The following is an 18,503-nucleotide window of genomic DNA, read 5'->3' on the forward strand; positions in this document are numbered from 1 at the left end:
TTATCATACATCAAATTATAGTTTTTTAAGGTCAAGAAACTCAAATTTACAGCTAATAAAAGTATCAAACTATCAAGCTAGCCCCAGCGGGCTAGGTGGGTTGCCTGCAAGTCTTAAGTGCATTTTACCTAACCTAACCTGGAACCTTACTTGTTTTTTTTAGGGTTTTTTTCTGGAATAAACTGTGTCTATTTATGAGAATATTATTTAAGATGATCAAGCAAGTCAGGGACCGACCCCAGCAGGCTAGGCGGGTGGCCCGCAGGGGTTAAATGCATTTTTAAAAAATATGTGCTGTCATACATAAAATTATAGGTTTTTTTAGGTCCAGAATTTCAAATTTAGAGCTAATAATAGAATCAGACTAATCTGAAGCTAGCCCCTGCGGGCTAGGTGGGTTACCTGCAAGACTTAAATGCATTTTTTACTTAGATACACAGTGTTCAGTCCTAAAGCCATCATTTAAAAGATTCTTCATACAGGAGGCTGACCCAAGGAGGTCCTCAACTTGCTGGATCATCTAAAATAATGTCCTCATTCATAGACACAGTTCATTTAAGGAAAAATCAAAAAAAAAATAAGTTTCTAGGTTAGGTTAGGTAAAATGCACTTAAGCCCTGCAGAAGATCTACCTAGCCCGCGGGGTTAAGCTTCAGGTAAGTCTTATGCTAATTTTAGATCTGAATTTGAGTTTCTTGACCTTAAAAACCTATATTTTGATATATTACAAGATGTATATTGGAAAATAATGCATTTAACCCCTGCGGGCCACCGACCTAGCCCGCTGGGGCTAGCTTCAGATTAGTCTTATGCTAATTCTAGCTCTGAATTTGAGTTAACTGACCTAAAAAACTTATAATTAGATGTATCACAACATATATTTTGGGAAAAATGCACTTAACCCCTGCGGGCCACCAACCTAGCCCGCTGAGGTCGGTTCCCGACTTGCTGGATTATCTTAAATAAAGTCCTCAATAATAGACAAAGTTTATTCAAGAAAAACATGTAAAAATATAAGTAAGTTTCTAGGTTAGGTTAGGTAAATGCTCTTAAGCCCTGCAGAAAACCAACCTAGCCCGGGGGGGTTAGCTTCAGGTTAGTCTAATGCTAATTTTCGCTCAGAATTTGAGTTTCTTGACCTAAAACACCTATATTTTGATATATAACAAGATATATATTGGAAAAAATGCACTTAGCCCCTGCGGGCCACCAACCTAGCCCGATGGGGCTAGCTTCAGAATAGTCTAATGCTTATATTAGCTCTAAATTTGAGTTCCTTGACCTAAAAAACCTATAATTAGATGTATCACAACATATGTATTGGGAAAAATGCACTTAACCCCTGCGGGCCACCCACCTAGCCCCCTGGGGTCGGTCCCTGACTTGCTGAATTATCTTAAATAATGTCCATATGAATAGGTACAGTGTATTTAAGTTATAACCCTAAGAAAAAACAATTTAAGGTAAGTTTCCACATCAAAATAGACCAAAAAAAGCCTAAAAACCCATTTCCGCAGGGTTTTTCTTACCTAACCTAACCTTAAAATAAAATTTTTTGGATTTTTTTGCCATTTAGATGTAATACCTATAGGACTAGGCTTATATACCAAGTTTGAAGGATCTAGCTAAATTTTTAGATCATTTTGCTCACGGATTACGAATAAATGTCATTACGCCCCCCCCCCCCCCTTTTTAACAAATACAATTTTGTTACCAAGGACATGTTGGCCAACTTGAGAAGATTTGATTCTGGTTTGAAGTTGTCCTCGCTGGATAGGAAGACACTTTCTAATTTGTTGTACCCCTTGCTCAGACTTAGACAAAGCTGTTGTCATCCACAGGTAAAAATAGACAGAGACAGATAGATAGATAGACAGATAGTTGTCCTTACTGGATAGGAAGACACTTTCTAGTTTGTTGTACCCCTTGCTCAGGCTTAGACAAAGCTGTTGTCATCCACAGGTAAAGATAGATAGACAGACAAATAGGAAGACACTTTCTAGTTTGTTGTTCCCCTTGCCAAAGTTGTTGTCATCTTCAAGTAAAGATAGACCGATAAATAGCTTTATAGCAAGTTAGACATACCTATTTAAGTCATTTGAGACAAACTTAAAATTTCTCGTATATATTCCCTTGACACTTTAGATTTGGTAGGTAATAAAAAGTGTCTCATCTGCCTCCCCCCTTATGCATTACTTGTTAATAAATATATATTCATCAGTAACCATTCCTGTTTATTCAGGCTGTTCGAGGTCAGTTTATGAATCTACAAAAGAACACAATGACCATGGAACAGCTTCTTGAACAGCTGATTAAAAAGGTAAGTTATAGGTTTTCATATAGAGTTAGGGAAGCCTTATTGAATACTCTTTGTGTATAAAGCTCTAAATCAAAATGGGGATTGGTTTTGAAGTTTTTATTGTGCTTTACTTGAGATGTGCCTGTTTATAAGGCAAGGTATTCCCTGTAATACAGAGACACATGTCTTTACATAACAGCATTGTAAAGGTTTTTGGGAGTAGATTGCTGACAACTTGTGGATGCATTTAGAACAATATTTGACTAAAGTAAGAGAATAGAGGGATCATAAGCTATTTGTAATTCTACCCACAGGGCGGGGACCCTGTTCCGATTTTGAATTGGGTCGGAAATATAAACACAGTCGTGTCTCTACAAAAGAACAAAGAGTAATTTGCTAGCAGACAAAAACGGTCTCCAACACTTGGGTCAGATAGCTCTTGGGATCATAGATCTATACTTATACTATACACTAGTCCCCAAAGTTTCATAATAGCGTTTTCTTATCTATGGCCTTCGGGGCTTTTGTTGAATTTGAATGTTTAGTTCATTAAGTTGAGTGTATAAATGTTTCAACCTTTAATTGCAATCTATAGAAGGGGTAATTTTGTTTGTCACCATTTCGGATGTTTATCAATTTATCTGATATTGTCTTATCCCTTTAGATCCCTGTATACATTTATTGATTCAGGTGACCAACGAAGCAGAGGAATTCCATCGTGTGTATGTATCTGCTCTCAATGGTCTTGCTGGCATTGATATCATTGAGACCAAGTTTACACAAGCTGCCGACAATTACAGGCATAATATAGATAATAATAAAATAGTTAAAATTGATAGGATGACGAATGAAAATATGCGTTTAGATGTTATTTTTTAAATTTTGGAGATTCTTACAGATTTTTAAAAAACACATGTCCCATTTATGGGGTTAGACACAATGTAAAAAAAGACCCATTAAGAAAAAAAAACAGTAGGGAGGTATTATGAAATATATTTCTTGAAGTATTAAAACACTGAATCATTTAAATTTTAGATTTTCAAAATTTACATTTTTTCAATAATGAATGACAGACCATATTCAATTGTTTCTACACAATTAGAAAAATATTTGTTCAAAAATCTTCATTATATTATTATTTGCATTTGACTACAGGGAAGTACTGAGGTCTGTCTCTGAGCACGAAGGAAAGATCAAGACTGACACACTACAAAAACTTCACACAGTCACCAATCTGTCTGAATTACTGGCGGCTGGACATGAGGAATAAAATCAGTTTATTTAAATTTGATATTGAAATTGTTCATTAAAATAATATATTTATTTTCAAGAACTTGTTTTAAGTGTTTTAATCAGTTTTATCATGATATTACAAACAGTGCATCAGCAAATTTATTTAGATTATTGTCTTACGGCTGGATTTCTAGGGCATTAGTGTTTATTTTTCCGTATATAGGTTCCGCACTAAAAATTCTTCTAACCAATACAAAGCTTGTTAGGAAATTTAAAAATTGGTTCATCATTATATAGAACTTATGAATATAGTAGATACAGACAAACAAGCCACTCTAGCAGAATGTTTAAATTAGAATATGAATAAACTGGTTTTATCCTAGGGCATCGGGGATACCCTCCGAGATGCTGAGCTACCCGACCTCAAGAAACAATTTCAAGAGAGATACATGAAGAAGTACCTGACCGGACTGGAGGCCGCTAAATCAGCCGTGCAGCCAGTCTCGGATATAGTCGAGCAGATGTACAAAAGCCTGAAGACGTCCAGCGACAAAATCTGGTATATTCAAGTTATTAACACGGTAGAGGAGGCGGACCAAGAGAGAACTTTGCTGAAAATTGTTCATGATGAGTTGGCTCAGTTCTTTGATATTGCGGATGAAAAAGAGTTTCGCGAGATCCAAGACAAATATCCAAATTCCAGGTTCTTTTTCTAGTTGAAGAGTTTAATTAAAATATGTTGAAAATACACTCCATTATTATCATTATACTAAAGTAACAGGTTGTTTGTCTGTTTGTCTGTGTGCCTGTACCAAAGGATCTCGCTAACCGCTGAACCTATCAGGTTCTCCTTAACAGGGTAGCTTCTCATAGGTACCGGGAAGGTTTATAACTATTTTGGGGGAGGGCACCACCACCCTCCCAAGAGAAATCACAATAAAATTGAAATATTTCCGCCGCATAGTGTCGCTAGCATAGTTGCGCTGCGTAGAGACATGAATTTAACAGCTGATAACATAGACAAATTATTTCTTAAATTAGATATTTAAAATAAAATAAAAACATTTAAATGTTACTAGAGGCCTCTAGGGGCGTAGCCACTAGTCTTCAATATAAAACTGCAACCATAGTATAGTAGTCATATAGTTTGTTCTTGCTTTTTGATCTATGTTTTGGCAATCTCTCAGTGTTAAATTAAGAAAGCGTAGCAATCCTATAATCAAATCATGAAGTCCATAGGTATGTCCATCTTTAACATTATGATTTTTTACCTTGTATTGAAATAATATTTTCATATCTCTCCTAGTCCCTAAAATTTTGGAATATTGATTCCTAGATCATTTATGTGAAATATTATAAGCGAAGCATCTCTGTAATCAAATCTAGAAATGCAAGTATGTCCATATTAATCGACCTGTAATTATGGCATTTTTGTTCAAACTTCTAAATATTCTATTTTTGTTAATGTTTGTTTGACAGACTTTCAGATTTTTAAGCTATGCTTTAATGAAAGATGTCATCCTTACTTGTAATCTAATTTTGGAATTCGCGTCCATTTAAAAACCTATAAGATGGTTTAAAATAGGTTAGATTAGGTTCAGTGTTCCCTCCGACGTTTGTCATTCCTGCGTTTGTCCTAAAACCTTCAACTAGAAAACTCCACGATATTTTAGGATTGTGATGTACAAGATCAGCGAAAAGCTGGGTGAGATAGACAAGTGGAGAGACTCTATGGTGGGTGAAATCAAAGACCTGCTGGAAAATGAACCAGAAAAGTTTCTCAATTCTGCTGTGGACTGTCATCTCAGGTTTTTTTTTTATTACTGCTACTGCATTTAAAAACTAAAGTCTGTCTGAGATCTAAAGGGATAAGACAATGGCCGATGAATTAATGGACATCCTCATTGATGATACACAAGATTTCCTCTTTTGTAGGTTACAATTTTTGGTTGAAACGTTTGGATACTCAACTTATTGAATCAATCAATCAAAAATTGATTAAATTCCTCAAGTTGTTAAGCCAACGAATAAGAAAACGTCATTAAAAACTTTGTAATGAACAGCCTATTGACCTGCCTTCCTGTCTAAGCACTAATCATTTAACTGATTACCTACCTACAGTTATTACGCAGATATTTCTAAGAAAAATTTAATCTTTGGAAATCAAAGTTGATTTTGTTTTTAGTAGCGTAGCACTCGAAATTAGTATGTCCTTCAGTTTGTAACGCTAAGGGGGAAATTCTCAGCTGTTAATAAGATGGAGAGCTGATTATTTTAGTGATTATTCCTTGGTCCAATGAGCATCCATTATATAGTTTACTTGGTCCGTCAGTCCGTCGGTAAAGATTAAGGATTCAGTACTTTCTATTATTCATGGCATATTCCTCTTGCTTTTCATGACACTGAACATATGCTGTGTAACTCACTTTGTCCAACCATGATTTTTAGGATTCATTAATTTTTGTTTATTTATGAGATTATTAGAGTAAAACAATAGAGGGGGAAGGGGTTAAATAACTCACGCCAGGCTAAAATTGAATCAAGACAAAAGTAAGTGCCGAGCTCTGGAACCTATATATGGTGAAATTAGACATAAAACCATGATTATTCCAGGTAAAACCAAAATATTTCAATGGGGTCTTTTTGAGAAAATTAGATTTGAAAATTTCAAGTTCAATTTTCACCCCCTAGGAGTTGCCACATAATCATGACAAGAAAAGCAAAGATTATTTATTTAAAATTTTGAACAACTTTGTTTTTATGCAGTCTTTCATAAAACCTCTCTGTATATGATTTATTTAAGGCTGAATTTCCGTTACCTTAGCAAAGCAACTGATAAAAAGGGCCATTAATTAACTCCCTTTAGGTTTATTTTCATGAAGAACATTATAAAAGCAAAGTTGTTCAAAATTTTAAATAAATAATCTTTGCTTTTCTTGTCATGATTTTGCGGCAACTCCTAGGGGGTGAAAATTGAACTTGAAATTTTTAAATCTAATTTTCTCAAAAAGACCCCGCTGAAATATTTTGGTTTTACCTGGAATCATCATGGTTTTATGTCTAATTTCACCATACATAGGTCCCAGAGCTCGGCACTTACTTTTATCTTGATTCAATTGTAGCCTGGCGTGAACTGTATGTCCCCAGCTCGTGAACCCTGTGCCGATTTTCAATTGGGTCTTTGAAAATCAACCAATAGCGTCAGGAATATTAACACATCCAGATCGCTAAAAAGAGCAGAATGCAATTTGCTAGCAGACGAAAAAGGTTCCCAATAGCTGGGGATCCAGATAGTTGTCTGGTTATACATCTATATTTATGTTCAGAATATCACAATTGGGAAGAAAGAACAAGAACGCGTGTAAACTTTGCCAAGTCAGGGACAATATTGATCTGTATGAGAATATTCTTTTCAGGTAAGCAGACTTTAACTTTTTCACTAATACATAAAATACTTTTTGTGTAATTGTATTCATAGATAAATACAGCCGCTATTATAAACTTCTTAGAATTTTTTATTTTTATTTTATTTTTTGTAAAAAATTTGCCTATAATACCATACGATACATGATTTTTCAGTATGGCTCAGAAATGGTTCTAATCTAGCGGATATTAATTGGTTTTGTAGCTATACTGGAAAAATCTATAAGATCTATATGTCGATATATGCATACTGCTCATTTTCAAAAGTAATGAATGATATTGATAATTTTTCTAACATGGCTATTTAAAGCCTACAATTTAAATTTTTTTATTTCAATGAAAGAAGGTATGGAATTTTTACCCTTTTTCAGTAATTCAAGACAATGTTTGTTTAAATAGTCCAAATCTTTCCAAACTACCTAATAATTTGTATCTACAGAAGGGGTAATTTTGTTTATAATCATGGGAGATAATCAACTAGTGTTTGCTCCCTGGTCTAAAGCCCCTAACATATTAATGAAAAATTATGACAATTAAATCGATCTTATTTTGTTTATAGATTTGTGAAAGGAGAAATCAAGGGAGGTAAAGGACCTAACCGAGCTTCCCTGACTGGGGAGGAAAGGAAACAGCTGGAACAGTCTGGTATCATCCTCCTGGAGGAACAGAGAAGAGGCACCTGGTCTGATTCAGAGGCAGAGAGGTTGTGTGTGGCTGTACAGAAATATGCCAAGACAAAGCTACATGTCTCTAATCCTGATATTCTGGAGGGCGCCAGTAACCAGTTGAAACAGCTGGAGAATATGAAGAAAGAGTTCCGGCTGAGCCGAGTTCTTCTGAGACAAATATTTGATCTTGTGGCCGGGGTGGATGAACTTAACATGTCAACTCTACGCCTGAGACTTAGGTAATTTTTAGTAGCAAAGCTACTCTATAATTCTAAATATTCGTCCGTCTGTTCGTCCTGAGAGAAATATTTGATCTTGTGGCCGGGGTGGATGAACTCAACATGTCAACTCTACGGCTGAGACTTTTCTATAATTAGAGCCAGTCCGTCCATAACAGTTAGCTCTTTTCCTTCATTTAGACATGTTAGAATTGTCCTATCGATTTCAAACGTGGTATGGTGATTCTTGTAATAGTTTTGTATGATTTAGAAAGCGTGCAACTGTATAATACTTACCAGAATGTCCGAACGTCCATTTAAAATATGTTGATTTTTAACCCATTAAACTTTTTTTTGTGGTATAATCATTTTATTTATATGTTTTTTTTATACTGATTCCTTGGACAACAAAGTACAATGTTATACGCAAAGCATCTCTATAATCAAAAGTTTGTTTAAAAGCCAAGGCATTCCTTCTACACTCATTTTTTCGGGTCTGACAATTTATAATTTCAGATATGAAGACGAGCCACAAGTTTCAGAGAATTCCATGAAGAGAAATAAGGAGAACAGAACTGATTTGGCCACTAGACAGAAGGAGAAAATGGAGACAATTTATATTCTGGAACAACATGAGTTAGAACCTCAGAGATTGAAACTGGTAGCCGACAAAGCTACGAGTAAGAGTGACCTACAGAAGAAACTTGGACAACTGCACTACCTAAATAATCTTAAAGGAACCGAGTATGGGAAAAAGGGTGGTCTAAACCCTGAACCCTGTCCAATTTGTCAGAAGGAGCTTGGCTACTCGTGGAGTGTACTTCAGTGTGGACACTGCTACTGTGTTGAATGCATCAGGTTACTGCTGGACCAATACTCTGTTGGGCGTGGCACTAAATGTGCCGTTTGTCGGGCTTATACCAATAGGGCGGAGATCTCGTATGTTAGTACTAAGGTTGAAGAAAACGATGAGCAAGCACTAGAAGAAGTGAAGGGAAGCCATTCCACTAAAGTTGAAGCTGTTGTTAGAACTTTGAAAAGAATCCGGACTGAAAATGAGAGCTCTAAGTCGCTGGTATTTTCAACCTGGCCAAATGTTTTGGATATCATTGGAGATGCTCTAGATGATAATGATATTCCTTATGCTGCTATCCAATCTGCAGACCAATCCAAGTTCAAAAGAAACATTCAGAAGTTTAAGGTATTTTTTTTATGGTCTCTGTTAAAAGGCGTTTATTACTTTTTTTTCTCAATGAAAAGGCATATTTAAAAGAATTAAATTTCCAGTATGGCTACGAAACTGAATAATATCCGCTGGATTAGAACCAAATCTCAGTTATACTGAAAAATCATGTATAGCATCGTAAAACAGAAAATTTTACATGAGTAATAAAATTAAAATCATAAAATTGATTCATTAAATGGCCAAAAGGCCAGGTCTAACAAAACTGTATTTAATCTTTAAATTTTTCATTTTATTATTCACAGAAAGCGTTCTTAAATACAAAGCGATAAATAACTATTAAGAATCGAGAAGATGTACGTGTTCTACTGCTACCTATAAGCCGAGGTGCCAACGGACTAAACCTTGTGGAGGCCAACCATGTCCTCCTTGTGGAACCTATACTTAACCCGGCAGAGGTTTGTATTTACGTTTAATTGGGTCAATTGTTTCTTTGTTCATTAAACTTTGAAAATATTTTAGAATGGTATGAAAATTTACTTTTCATCTGTTTTTTTTCATATGCTTATTGAAGTCAAATTGACTCTAATTAAATTGAATATTTCAAGAAAGATTCTTAGATAAGTTATTAAAAGATAAACACAATTTTTTCTCTATATGCAGTATTCTTCAGCTATTAAGTTATACTTTTTATATAAAAGAATTTGACAAGGATGATAACGTCTAATAATAGCGAATCTGTTTTAATTTTAATATAAATAGTTAGTGGAGGTGAAAAGGGTGATTTGAATGGAGGGGAAAGTTCAAAGGAAAGTAAACTGTTTGGGGAGTAAGGGAAACTAAATTATCTGCATTAAAAATAAATCTACCTAACGTAAAAAAGGCACGAAAACTTTTAGAGTATCTTTGCTATTAAAAAATGGTATTATTAGGAACTCCAAGCAATCGGGAGAATTCACAGAATTGGACAAAAGAAAGCCACAGTTGTTCACAGGTAATAATTAAGGGGGGGGGGGGGGATGGATAATGCAACAATCTCGTAATCAGTGCACAAACACCACTTAGAATTCGAATTTCAGGTTAAAATTTGGAATGAGTAATCCTTGATAGGTCTATTTTCCCTAAATCGAATAACAAGTTGGAAAATGACGGCTACCTGCTCCCGGCCCAGTCGTTTAGCCGTTTTAAGTGCCATTGGGGCACTGATCACGAGATCGTTCCATTACCACCCTCCCTCCCCCCCACCCCTTATTATGATTTGGCTATATGTCATTTTATCTACTTTGGGTTATTATAATTCTTTCTCGATGTATTAGTAATTAAATGTCTTTTTGTCTGTCTGTCCCTCTTTTACCGATTGGCCATTAAAGTAAAACAATAGAAGGGGTTAAATAACTATATGTTCTGACCCGGTGGACCTTGTCATGACTTTAAATTGGGTCTTCATGAATATTAACCAATAGCGTCATAAATATTAACACAGCAAAGTTGCTACAAAAGAGCAGAAAGCAGTTTGGGTTATACACATCCATACTTGTACATTTATTTTTTTCTTTTGGAAACTAACTCTACTTTTTTTCTACGAATATAAAAATGTACAATTATAAGATTAAAACCAGTCTATTTATCCTGTGCCTTCGCCATTTCGGGGTTAACAAAACTGGTTTTGATCTTATAATTGTACATTATTTTATCCGCGGAAAGCTGTTTATAATACGATGCGATAAATAACTGTTTTAGGTTCCTGGTGCGTCAAACCATAGAGGAGAGGATTCACCAAGTATTGAATCTTTTCCACAAGGAGCACATCAATCCAGAGGAGGGGGGACATACTACGGAAGAAAATCTGTTAACTATACAGGTATCTATCTATCTGTCTATCTGCCATCTATCAATGGATATAAAATTATTTGGATATTGCACCAGAATTTTGCTTGCCTTACTAAGAGACTCCCTTCTCTAAAGACTTTACCCCTTCCCTGACCATGGAGGAACGAGTTAACCAATGTATGATGACTATATTAGCAACCTAAATTGCGACAAATATTCCCCTGTACAATATCCACGTATTACATATCCATTTATCTGTCAAGAAATGAATTATCCATTGATTTGTAAATCTATAGGTACATTTAATCACCTATAGGTGTATTCTATCTCAGCTAGATATCTATTCATCCAGTTTTAAAGTCAACAATCCAACCATAAACATATTCAAATATCAGAGAAAAGGGACAATGGGCTGTATATTACACAAGACCCTAAAGTTTTATAATAACGTTTTCTTATTCGTTGGCTCAACAACTTTGGAGACTTTTGATTGGTTGATTCATTAAGTTGAGTGTTCAAACATTTCAACCACAAATTTTAATCTACAGAAGGGGTAATTTTATGTTTCATCATTGGGAATATACATCAATTTATCAGCTATTGTCTTATCCCCTGAGATACCTGTTAAATTACAAATTTTTCATTAAGGATATACGACAGTTATTCAATGATGAATTGGATAATGTTGACACTGCAAATGAGCCTATAGATGTTGACAACGAGCCTCCTGCTAGCACTGCTCTTATAGAAGAGCTAAACGAAGCTGCTGACGAGATCACTGGTATGATTGATAATACTGATGCTGATGAGATTATTGATACTGAAGCTGCTACTACTGCACAAGGTGAGTAAAATGAAAAAGAGTCCAGGGAGGGAGGGGACATTGGGCTTTTTATTATATTTATTGTTATTTTACTCTTAAGAACCCAAGTAGGGTCATAGTAAGAGGTCTGAATATCTAGACCAAAGACCTGATATGACTATCAAGTCTTTTCTTGAATGTAGATAAAGTCACGGCCTTTTAGTCCCCAAAGTTTTATTATCGATATTTGTATTTCTTTGCTTAACAACTTTGGAGACTTTTATTAAGTTTTGATTGGTTGGTTCCTTAAGTTGAATGTCCAGACGTTTCAACCATCAATTGTTATCTACTGAAGGGGTAAAGCTTTGAAACTGATAAATATCCGCTGGATCAGTACCGGTTCTTAGCCTTACTGAATAATCATGTATAGCATCGTATTATAGACCTTTTTCCACGAATATTACAACAACTGGTTTTAATCTTGATTTTTTATTTTTATATCCGCGGAAACCTGTGTAAGATAATACCATGCAATAAATAACTACCTATCAAAAACCAGTAAATATAAGTGCTGTCAGAGACATGATGTGTGTTTGGATCTTTCTTTATGTATAACAAAGTTTGAAAAACAGATAATAACCTAAAGACGGGCGTACGGACATACCAATGTTATAAGGTATCTGCAATTAAAAGAAGACTTATTTCTTAGGCGACACAGCAGTTGTGATTGAAAGCGATGACAGTAACGAAGCTACTACAATAGAAAATACACCAAATGATCAGGATACCTATGTTATTAACAGTGATTAAGGAATCAAATAATTCGTGGATTTTTATAAAATTAAAAGGTCCTTTAATTGTTTTTTTTTATGGCCTAAAATTGTATTAACAAAGTAAGGTATTATTTAATAATTTTGTACCTAAATTCCAAAGACTGATTCTTAAAACAATCCCAGTAATCAATGTAAAAATCTTTAAAAATATGTTAAAAATTGGCACTTTTAAACTTTTTGATAGTTAAAAAATCGATATTCCTTTTTTTTGTTGCGAAAATCACTTATCAAATTTCCCAAATTAAGATTTTAGTCCCTAACCCCTGCGGGGGTTCTAAAGCAGAGGTGAATTCTTAAAAAAAACTTTTGCCTTACTAAAATCAGTTAGGCAAACTAAAAATTTAATGTGGATAATTTTGCCTCACTAAAATTTTAGTGGGGCAAAAGTTTTTTTTTAAGAATTCACCTCTGTTCTGAATTTCAAAAAGCCTAACCTAGAAAACATAAAAAAAATAAATGGCCTTAAAATTAAAGGTTTAAATACAGGGATATATTAATTTATATACAAATAAGTTTTTTTTGTATTTTTTTCATCACCAGAAAAATCTAAATAATCAAACTTTACAGATAATTACAAATAAGTTTTTTTTTCATCACCAAAAAAAAGTATTTAAATTTTACAAAGCACAATAAAATAATAAACTGCCATATTTGAATATGTATTATTAACTATTTGTAAATTTCGTATTATTAATTTCATTAATTATACCCATCTATGTAAATAATATACATAAAAATGTAAATATATTATTCGTTCTAATTACAATTTTCTACTTAAAATTAAGGCATTATAATTGTGTAATTTAAGATTTCACATTAATTTTGAATAATTCAAAGAAATGAATCTCAGATTTTAAAACAATTTGTAAATATTGCTTTATTACCTATCTATTTTTTTTCAATCAATCGATTTTTTTATGTTAAAGTACAAAAAATGTTTTAGTTACCTCTTTGAAAAATTAAATCTATACCAATTATTATTTTTGCAAGATATACAAATTAACATGTAATAATCAATTTGTTTTGTAATGTAGGTATTTGTTTCGAAAATAAATTCTAAAATATAATAACCTGATATTCATATTATTAGTTTATCTCAAGTATTCCTTTACTAGCGGCTTCGCCCCTAGCCTCTAAGGGCTTTGCCCCAAGAGGTGATAAAATTTTTTTTTGGCGAAATACGTAAAAGGACCAAGGAAATCTTCTACAAAAAAAAGGACCAAGGAAATACCCTACAAAAAAAATGGGGGGGGGGGATTTTTTGTTTTTTGGGGGGTTGGGGGTGTCCCACCCCCCAAGAAAATAGCCTAAAACCACAACAGGACCAGTAGGTATATTCCCTGAAGAGTAGAATCCGATTGGTTCAGTGGTTACCGAGATCTTAAGGGACGGACAGACAGACATCGTTCTACTTTGTATTATAGATATAAGGTAGTAAGCTATATTTTGTCTGTAGCGAAGGATCTTGCTAACCGCAGAACCTAATATGGTTCTCCTTTACAGTGCAGTGCAGTGTAGCTTCTCATAGGTCCTGGGAATGTTTATAGCTATTTTTGGTAATCAGATGATCTTAACCCTTAACGGTCGGAGGGGGAGGGGGGGCGTTGATTTTCTATCTCAAATTTTGTGTGTGAAAGATAAAGAGCCCAAACTGCGTGACTTTTTAAGTAAGGGTATGACACAAAACTGAGAGTTGGAATTTTTTTAATATCTCCATCCTGGCGGGCACAGGATGCCAGCAAACCTGGCAGGGTCATCCAGGTAAAGAGCAAAAATATTTTTTTTACTTTTGACAAAGCATTTTATCTTACCAAAATACTAAAATATTCTCTAGAAGTACCTCCTAATATTAAATACAGGTGTTCAAATCAATTTCAGGTTCCAGTTATGATCCTCCAGGTCTCCAGATATCTCCGTTAAAAGTTAACATAGGGGCGAAGCCGTTAGTCCTAAATATAGAATAGATAACAACTAGATTAATTTGAAAAAACATAAAGATATCTCATCTTTTTTTTGGGGAGGGAAGGATACATCCCAAGCGAAATCTCTCTGAAAAAAAAAATTTCCAATAGTTTTTTTCGTTAATTTAGGCATGTTAGTATTGTCGTCTCGATTTCAAACTTAGCATGATGATTCCTGTAGTAGTTAGGTACGATTAACTTAAGCGTAGTAGCTCTATTATCATTATTATAATGTCCGTACGTCCATTTTATAGATAATGATTTTTAGCAACAAATTTTATGTATTATTATTTTTCAGATTGATCTGAAGTTTAGAATAACGATTCTTATTACAATGTTATGAGCGAAGCATCTCTATAGAATCAAGTCCTAAAAATGTAAGTATGTCATTATTATTATCCTGTATTTATGCAGTTTTCAACAAATTTACTTACAATTTGGTTTAGACTTTTATACATATATTCTGATTATTCAGTTCTGACACTCTACAAGTGTTAATGTTCGACTGTGCTACCGTTTCAGAGCTTCGCTTTTATGGATGTTGTCATCCTTGTTTTTATTAATAAAAAAAGACATAAAAATTGTAAAGAAACCAAATTTATTCTGAGTTAATTGTATGTCTATAAAACTGAACCATATTTATAATTAATATTTACAAACACAAAAACCCTAAAAAATAAATTCAGTTACAACTAATATAAAAAATTAGAGGGGGAAGCCTTAATTAATATTCAATAAACTTACAAAATACAAAAGTTATATTTTAATTTAATAGCAAAAAAGGTCACTTTTCACAGTTTATCAAAAAAGTTTTGAAAAAATATAAAAGTTGTACTTTAACTTTAAGAAAAGGCATTTTTAAATTTTTACGGATTTTTTTCATACATATAGGTAAAAAAGATACATTTGAGTTTAATTAATTAATATCACTTTGTAAAAAAACGTTTCAAAAATACTTTTACAGCTAAGTTTTAACATTCTGGCCCAAAATTAATCTAACTAAGCTTCATGTTGTTTTAAAAAACATAAAATAAAATACAATATATTAATTTTTAAATAAATAAAAAATAACAGTCTAGAAGGATATTCAGACCGTGAAGAAAATTATAAACAAGGACATTATATATCCATAAGTAGCGAAGCAATAAAAAGCTATCAACATTCTTGTTTAAATTATCTTCAATATTTCTTGGCAATTATTGCTTGTTTTATTTCTTTGGATGTTTTGTAAAGGAAGTAAATTTACTTTAATATCAGTCTATTTTCTTAATTACCCAGACGTATTGACGTACAGACAGATATTAGTTATAGAATAGCTACGCTACTAAACTAAAATGCATAAAATTTCTACAAATAACAAACCTATAAATTTGCTTTGTCTTCAAAATAGAGAGAAAGAAAATGGCGTTGATACAAAAACACAAATCTTCATAATTCGCGAATTTGTAAAAAATTCCATAATTCAAGATTTTGTGAATTTGTAAGAAACGCCAAAAATTACAAAATTTACAAATTAAATTATTTTTAAATGGGCTCTTTAATGCAAATGCTACTTACTACGAATATTTCATATTCTTTGGTTTATCAGCAAATAAAAAATAAAAATTGACTACTTAATAAGGGATATAAGTTTTCCGGAATTTTAATCTAGGGAGTAGATTTGAAATCTGCATCAAATTTTAAGGATTTTTTATAAAATTCGTTTTTTGTAAAATTTTTTATCTAACAGCGGAAATACATTTTACGTTAATTAATTTTGACCAATAGGATAGGTGGATTTTAAACTACCTGCGCTCTAATTGGTTGAATGATGTACGACATCCAATCAAAGCGCAGATTTTTTAAATCCACCAATCACGGATGCCAAAATTAATTAACTTAATTTGTATTTCCGCTTTTAGATAAAGAATTATACAAAAAACGAATTTTATAAAAAATCCTTAAAATTTGATGCAGATTTCAAATCTACTCCCTAGATTAAAATTCCGGAAAACTTATATCCCTTACTACTTAATGCTGGATTTAACTTAATTAATATGATACATACAACTATTTGTTTCTATAATAATAATTACCAACTAATAAAATATAACACAAGGAGCAAAAAAAAATTTCTAGCAGAATAAAAGACAAAACTTTTTGATACGAATAATTAAATTAGTCAAATAATTAACAATGCTCCAACTATTTCTCAAAATAACAATAAAATAACTGTTTAAGTGTAAAACATTAAAACAATATTTTGATATAATTACAATATTAATTTATCATAACAAAGGCTTGTTAGAATTTAATTATAACAAGTTTATCGAAGAGATCCTAGGAGATCAGAGATATTTTTAGGTAGATTTATTTGATTTATGAGAACATGACTTTGTATTATTGGCTTTTTTTATTGATTTGATTACATAAATTATTAAAATTATGCTTGGGTAAAAAAATATTTATTAAATACAAAGTATTTGGAGAGATCACTATAAATACACAAGCAAGTATCTTGACTAGGGGACAGAGAAAATATTATTTTACAGCAAGCTAAAAAGGTCACAATACTTCATTTTGAGGGGGGTTAAATAAAAATATTAATAAAATAATTAGCTTAATAACAAAGGAGGTCATTTTTGTTTGCGTATAATCCATGAAGATGTGAGTAACCGTTTAGTCAAATGTGCGTATTAAGTCAAACAGTTCTTAATTATGACCAAATGTGTAGGTATGTATTATATGGTCATAATTAAGAACAGTTTGACTTAATAAGCCCATTTGACTTAAAAGTTACACACAACTTCATGGAAAATATGCAAAAAAGAGACCAAATTATTTTGAGTCTAAAATGCAAACTTTTTAACAGATTAATTTTTGATTTGCTTTTTTTGGTAATATTTGCAGTAAATTATTCCATGAGAATACAAAGAGTATATGTTTTATATAGAAATGATGCAAAGAGATCGCAAGAATAATATGCATAGTGATTAATTAACATATATTGGAACACAACTTCACATCTGGATAAAATATGTAACTTGATATAAAATGTACAATTTTAAAAAATAACAAGCACAAAAATATCTACTAAATAATAAAATAAAAACTACAACAGGGTTGACAGGAGACTATAATAAGTATGTATGTATAGTGGATGTAACTAAAACCAATTTTATGCTTTTTTCCGCAAAAACTATTAAATTTTTCATTTAAAAAATTTACTAAACTCTTTATAATGTTCATTCAGTGATGTAAAAGTTAATAACTTGTAAATAGAGAGGTTAGAAGAGAGGTATTTTCTGGTAAATAGGGGCACAGTCAAGTTTAATGTAAATATTTGTATAAAAAGTAAAATATTATATTGTAAAAATTGTTTGAATATCAAATTATTTACTCGAGGTAGATTTAGTAAGGAAACTAGATTATTGAAATAAAATTTAAAATGATTTTAAAATTTTACTTTTAATAATCAAACTCCATTTAATGCCATTTGAAAAAGAGTAAAAAATCTTTGGCCATTCTTTAACAACTTTGTGTGCAAGAAATTACTCATAAAAATATTTTAAGGTCCACTTAAATAGTTTCAAAGCTTTGATTTACAATTTACAATATAAAGTAGAAAAAGTCAACATTAAAAAATACCTTGATATAAAAATATTTGATTTTGGCAGTGTAGAAGTATCATTTAAAGCACTTGTTAGAATAGCTACATTTAAATTTTTGGAAGGATATATTTTTGCTTCTAGCAAAAATCAACTTTTATGTAAATGATTTCCCTCTAAGAATACTACTTTATGATTAAAAAATTGGCGGTTTTATTTCTACTGTAAATTTGTAGTTATCGTAACACCTCCATTGAAGATTGTAAAAGAAAACAGCACATGTTTGATTAAAGAGTTTGTTTCTAAAGCATTCTGTTTTTGCAATATTTTGCAGTCAATTTCACCATTTTAAAACAAATACTTGTAAGTATAACATTTTCACAGATTCTACCTTTAAAACAATGCAAAGTTTGTTTTGTTTTACATGATTTTTAAAAAAATCTTGTGTTTATTTTATTTTATTAAA

At 32.3% G+C, this 18,503-nt stretch overlaps 1 protein-coding gene across 1 annotated transcript in view; it reads left to right on the plus strand.

Annotated features, from left to right (window-relative positions):
- LOC145323900 (E3 ubiquitin-protein ligase SHPRH) overlaps positions 1 to 12,608 on the plus strand; it is a 44,217-nt gene extending 31,609 nt beyond the window's left edge. Inside the window, exons 34-47 of the mRNA XM_080166499.1 lie at positions 1,719 to 1,841; positions 2,243 to 2,320; positions 2,990 to 3,099; positions 3,455 to 3,561; positions 3,914 to 4,235; positions 5,206 to 5,340; positions 6,859 to 6,948; positions 7,515 to 7,862; positions 8,358 to 9,042; positions 9,369 to 9,482; positions 9,957 to 10,018; positions 10,765 to 10,885; positions 11,503 to 11,698; positions 12,366 to 12,608. Coding sequence (XP_080022625.1) covers positions 1,719 to 1,841; positions 2,243 to 2,320; positions 2,990 to 3,099; positions 3,455 to 3,561; positions 3,914 to 4,235; positions 5,206 to 5,340; positions 6,859 to 6,948; positions 7,515 to 7,862; positions 8,358 to 9,042; positions 9,369 to 9,482; positions 9,957 to 10,018; positions 10,765 to 10,885; positions 11,503 to 11,698; positions 12,366 to 12,466 — 2,592 coding nt within the window. The 3' untranslated portion in view covers positions 12,467 to 12,608. The remainder of the gene's footprint in view (positions 1 to 1,718; positions 1,842 to 2,242; positions 2,321 to 2,989; positions 3,100 to 3,454; positions 3,562 to 3,913; positions 4,236 to 5,205; positions 5,341 to 6,858; positions 6,949 to 7,514; positions 7,863 to 8,357; positions 9,043 to 9,368; positions 9,483 to 9,956; positions 10,019 to 10,764; positions 10,886 to 11,502; positions 11,699 to 12,365) is intronic.
- The last annotated feature ends 5,895 nt before the right edge of the window (positions 12,609 to 18,503 follow it).

The sequence above is a fragment of the Acartia tonsa genome, chromosome 7 (genome assembly GCF_053477335.1).
Source record: "Acartia tonsa isolate MP-2025a chromosome 7, ASM5347733v1, whole genome shotgun sequence".
NCBI lineage: Eukaryota > Metazoa > Arthropoda > Copepoda > Calanoida > Acartiidae > Acartia > Acartia tonsa.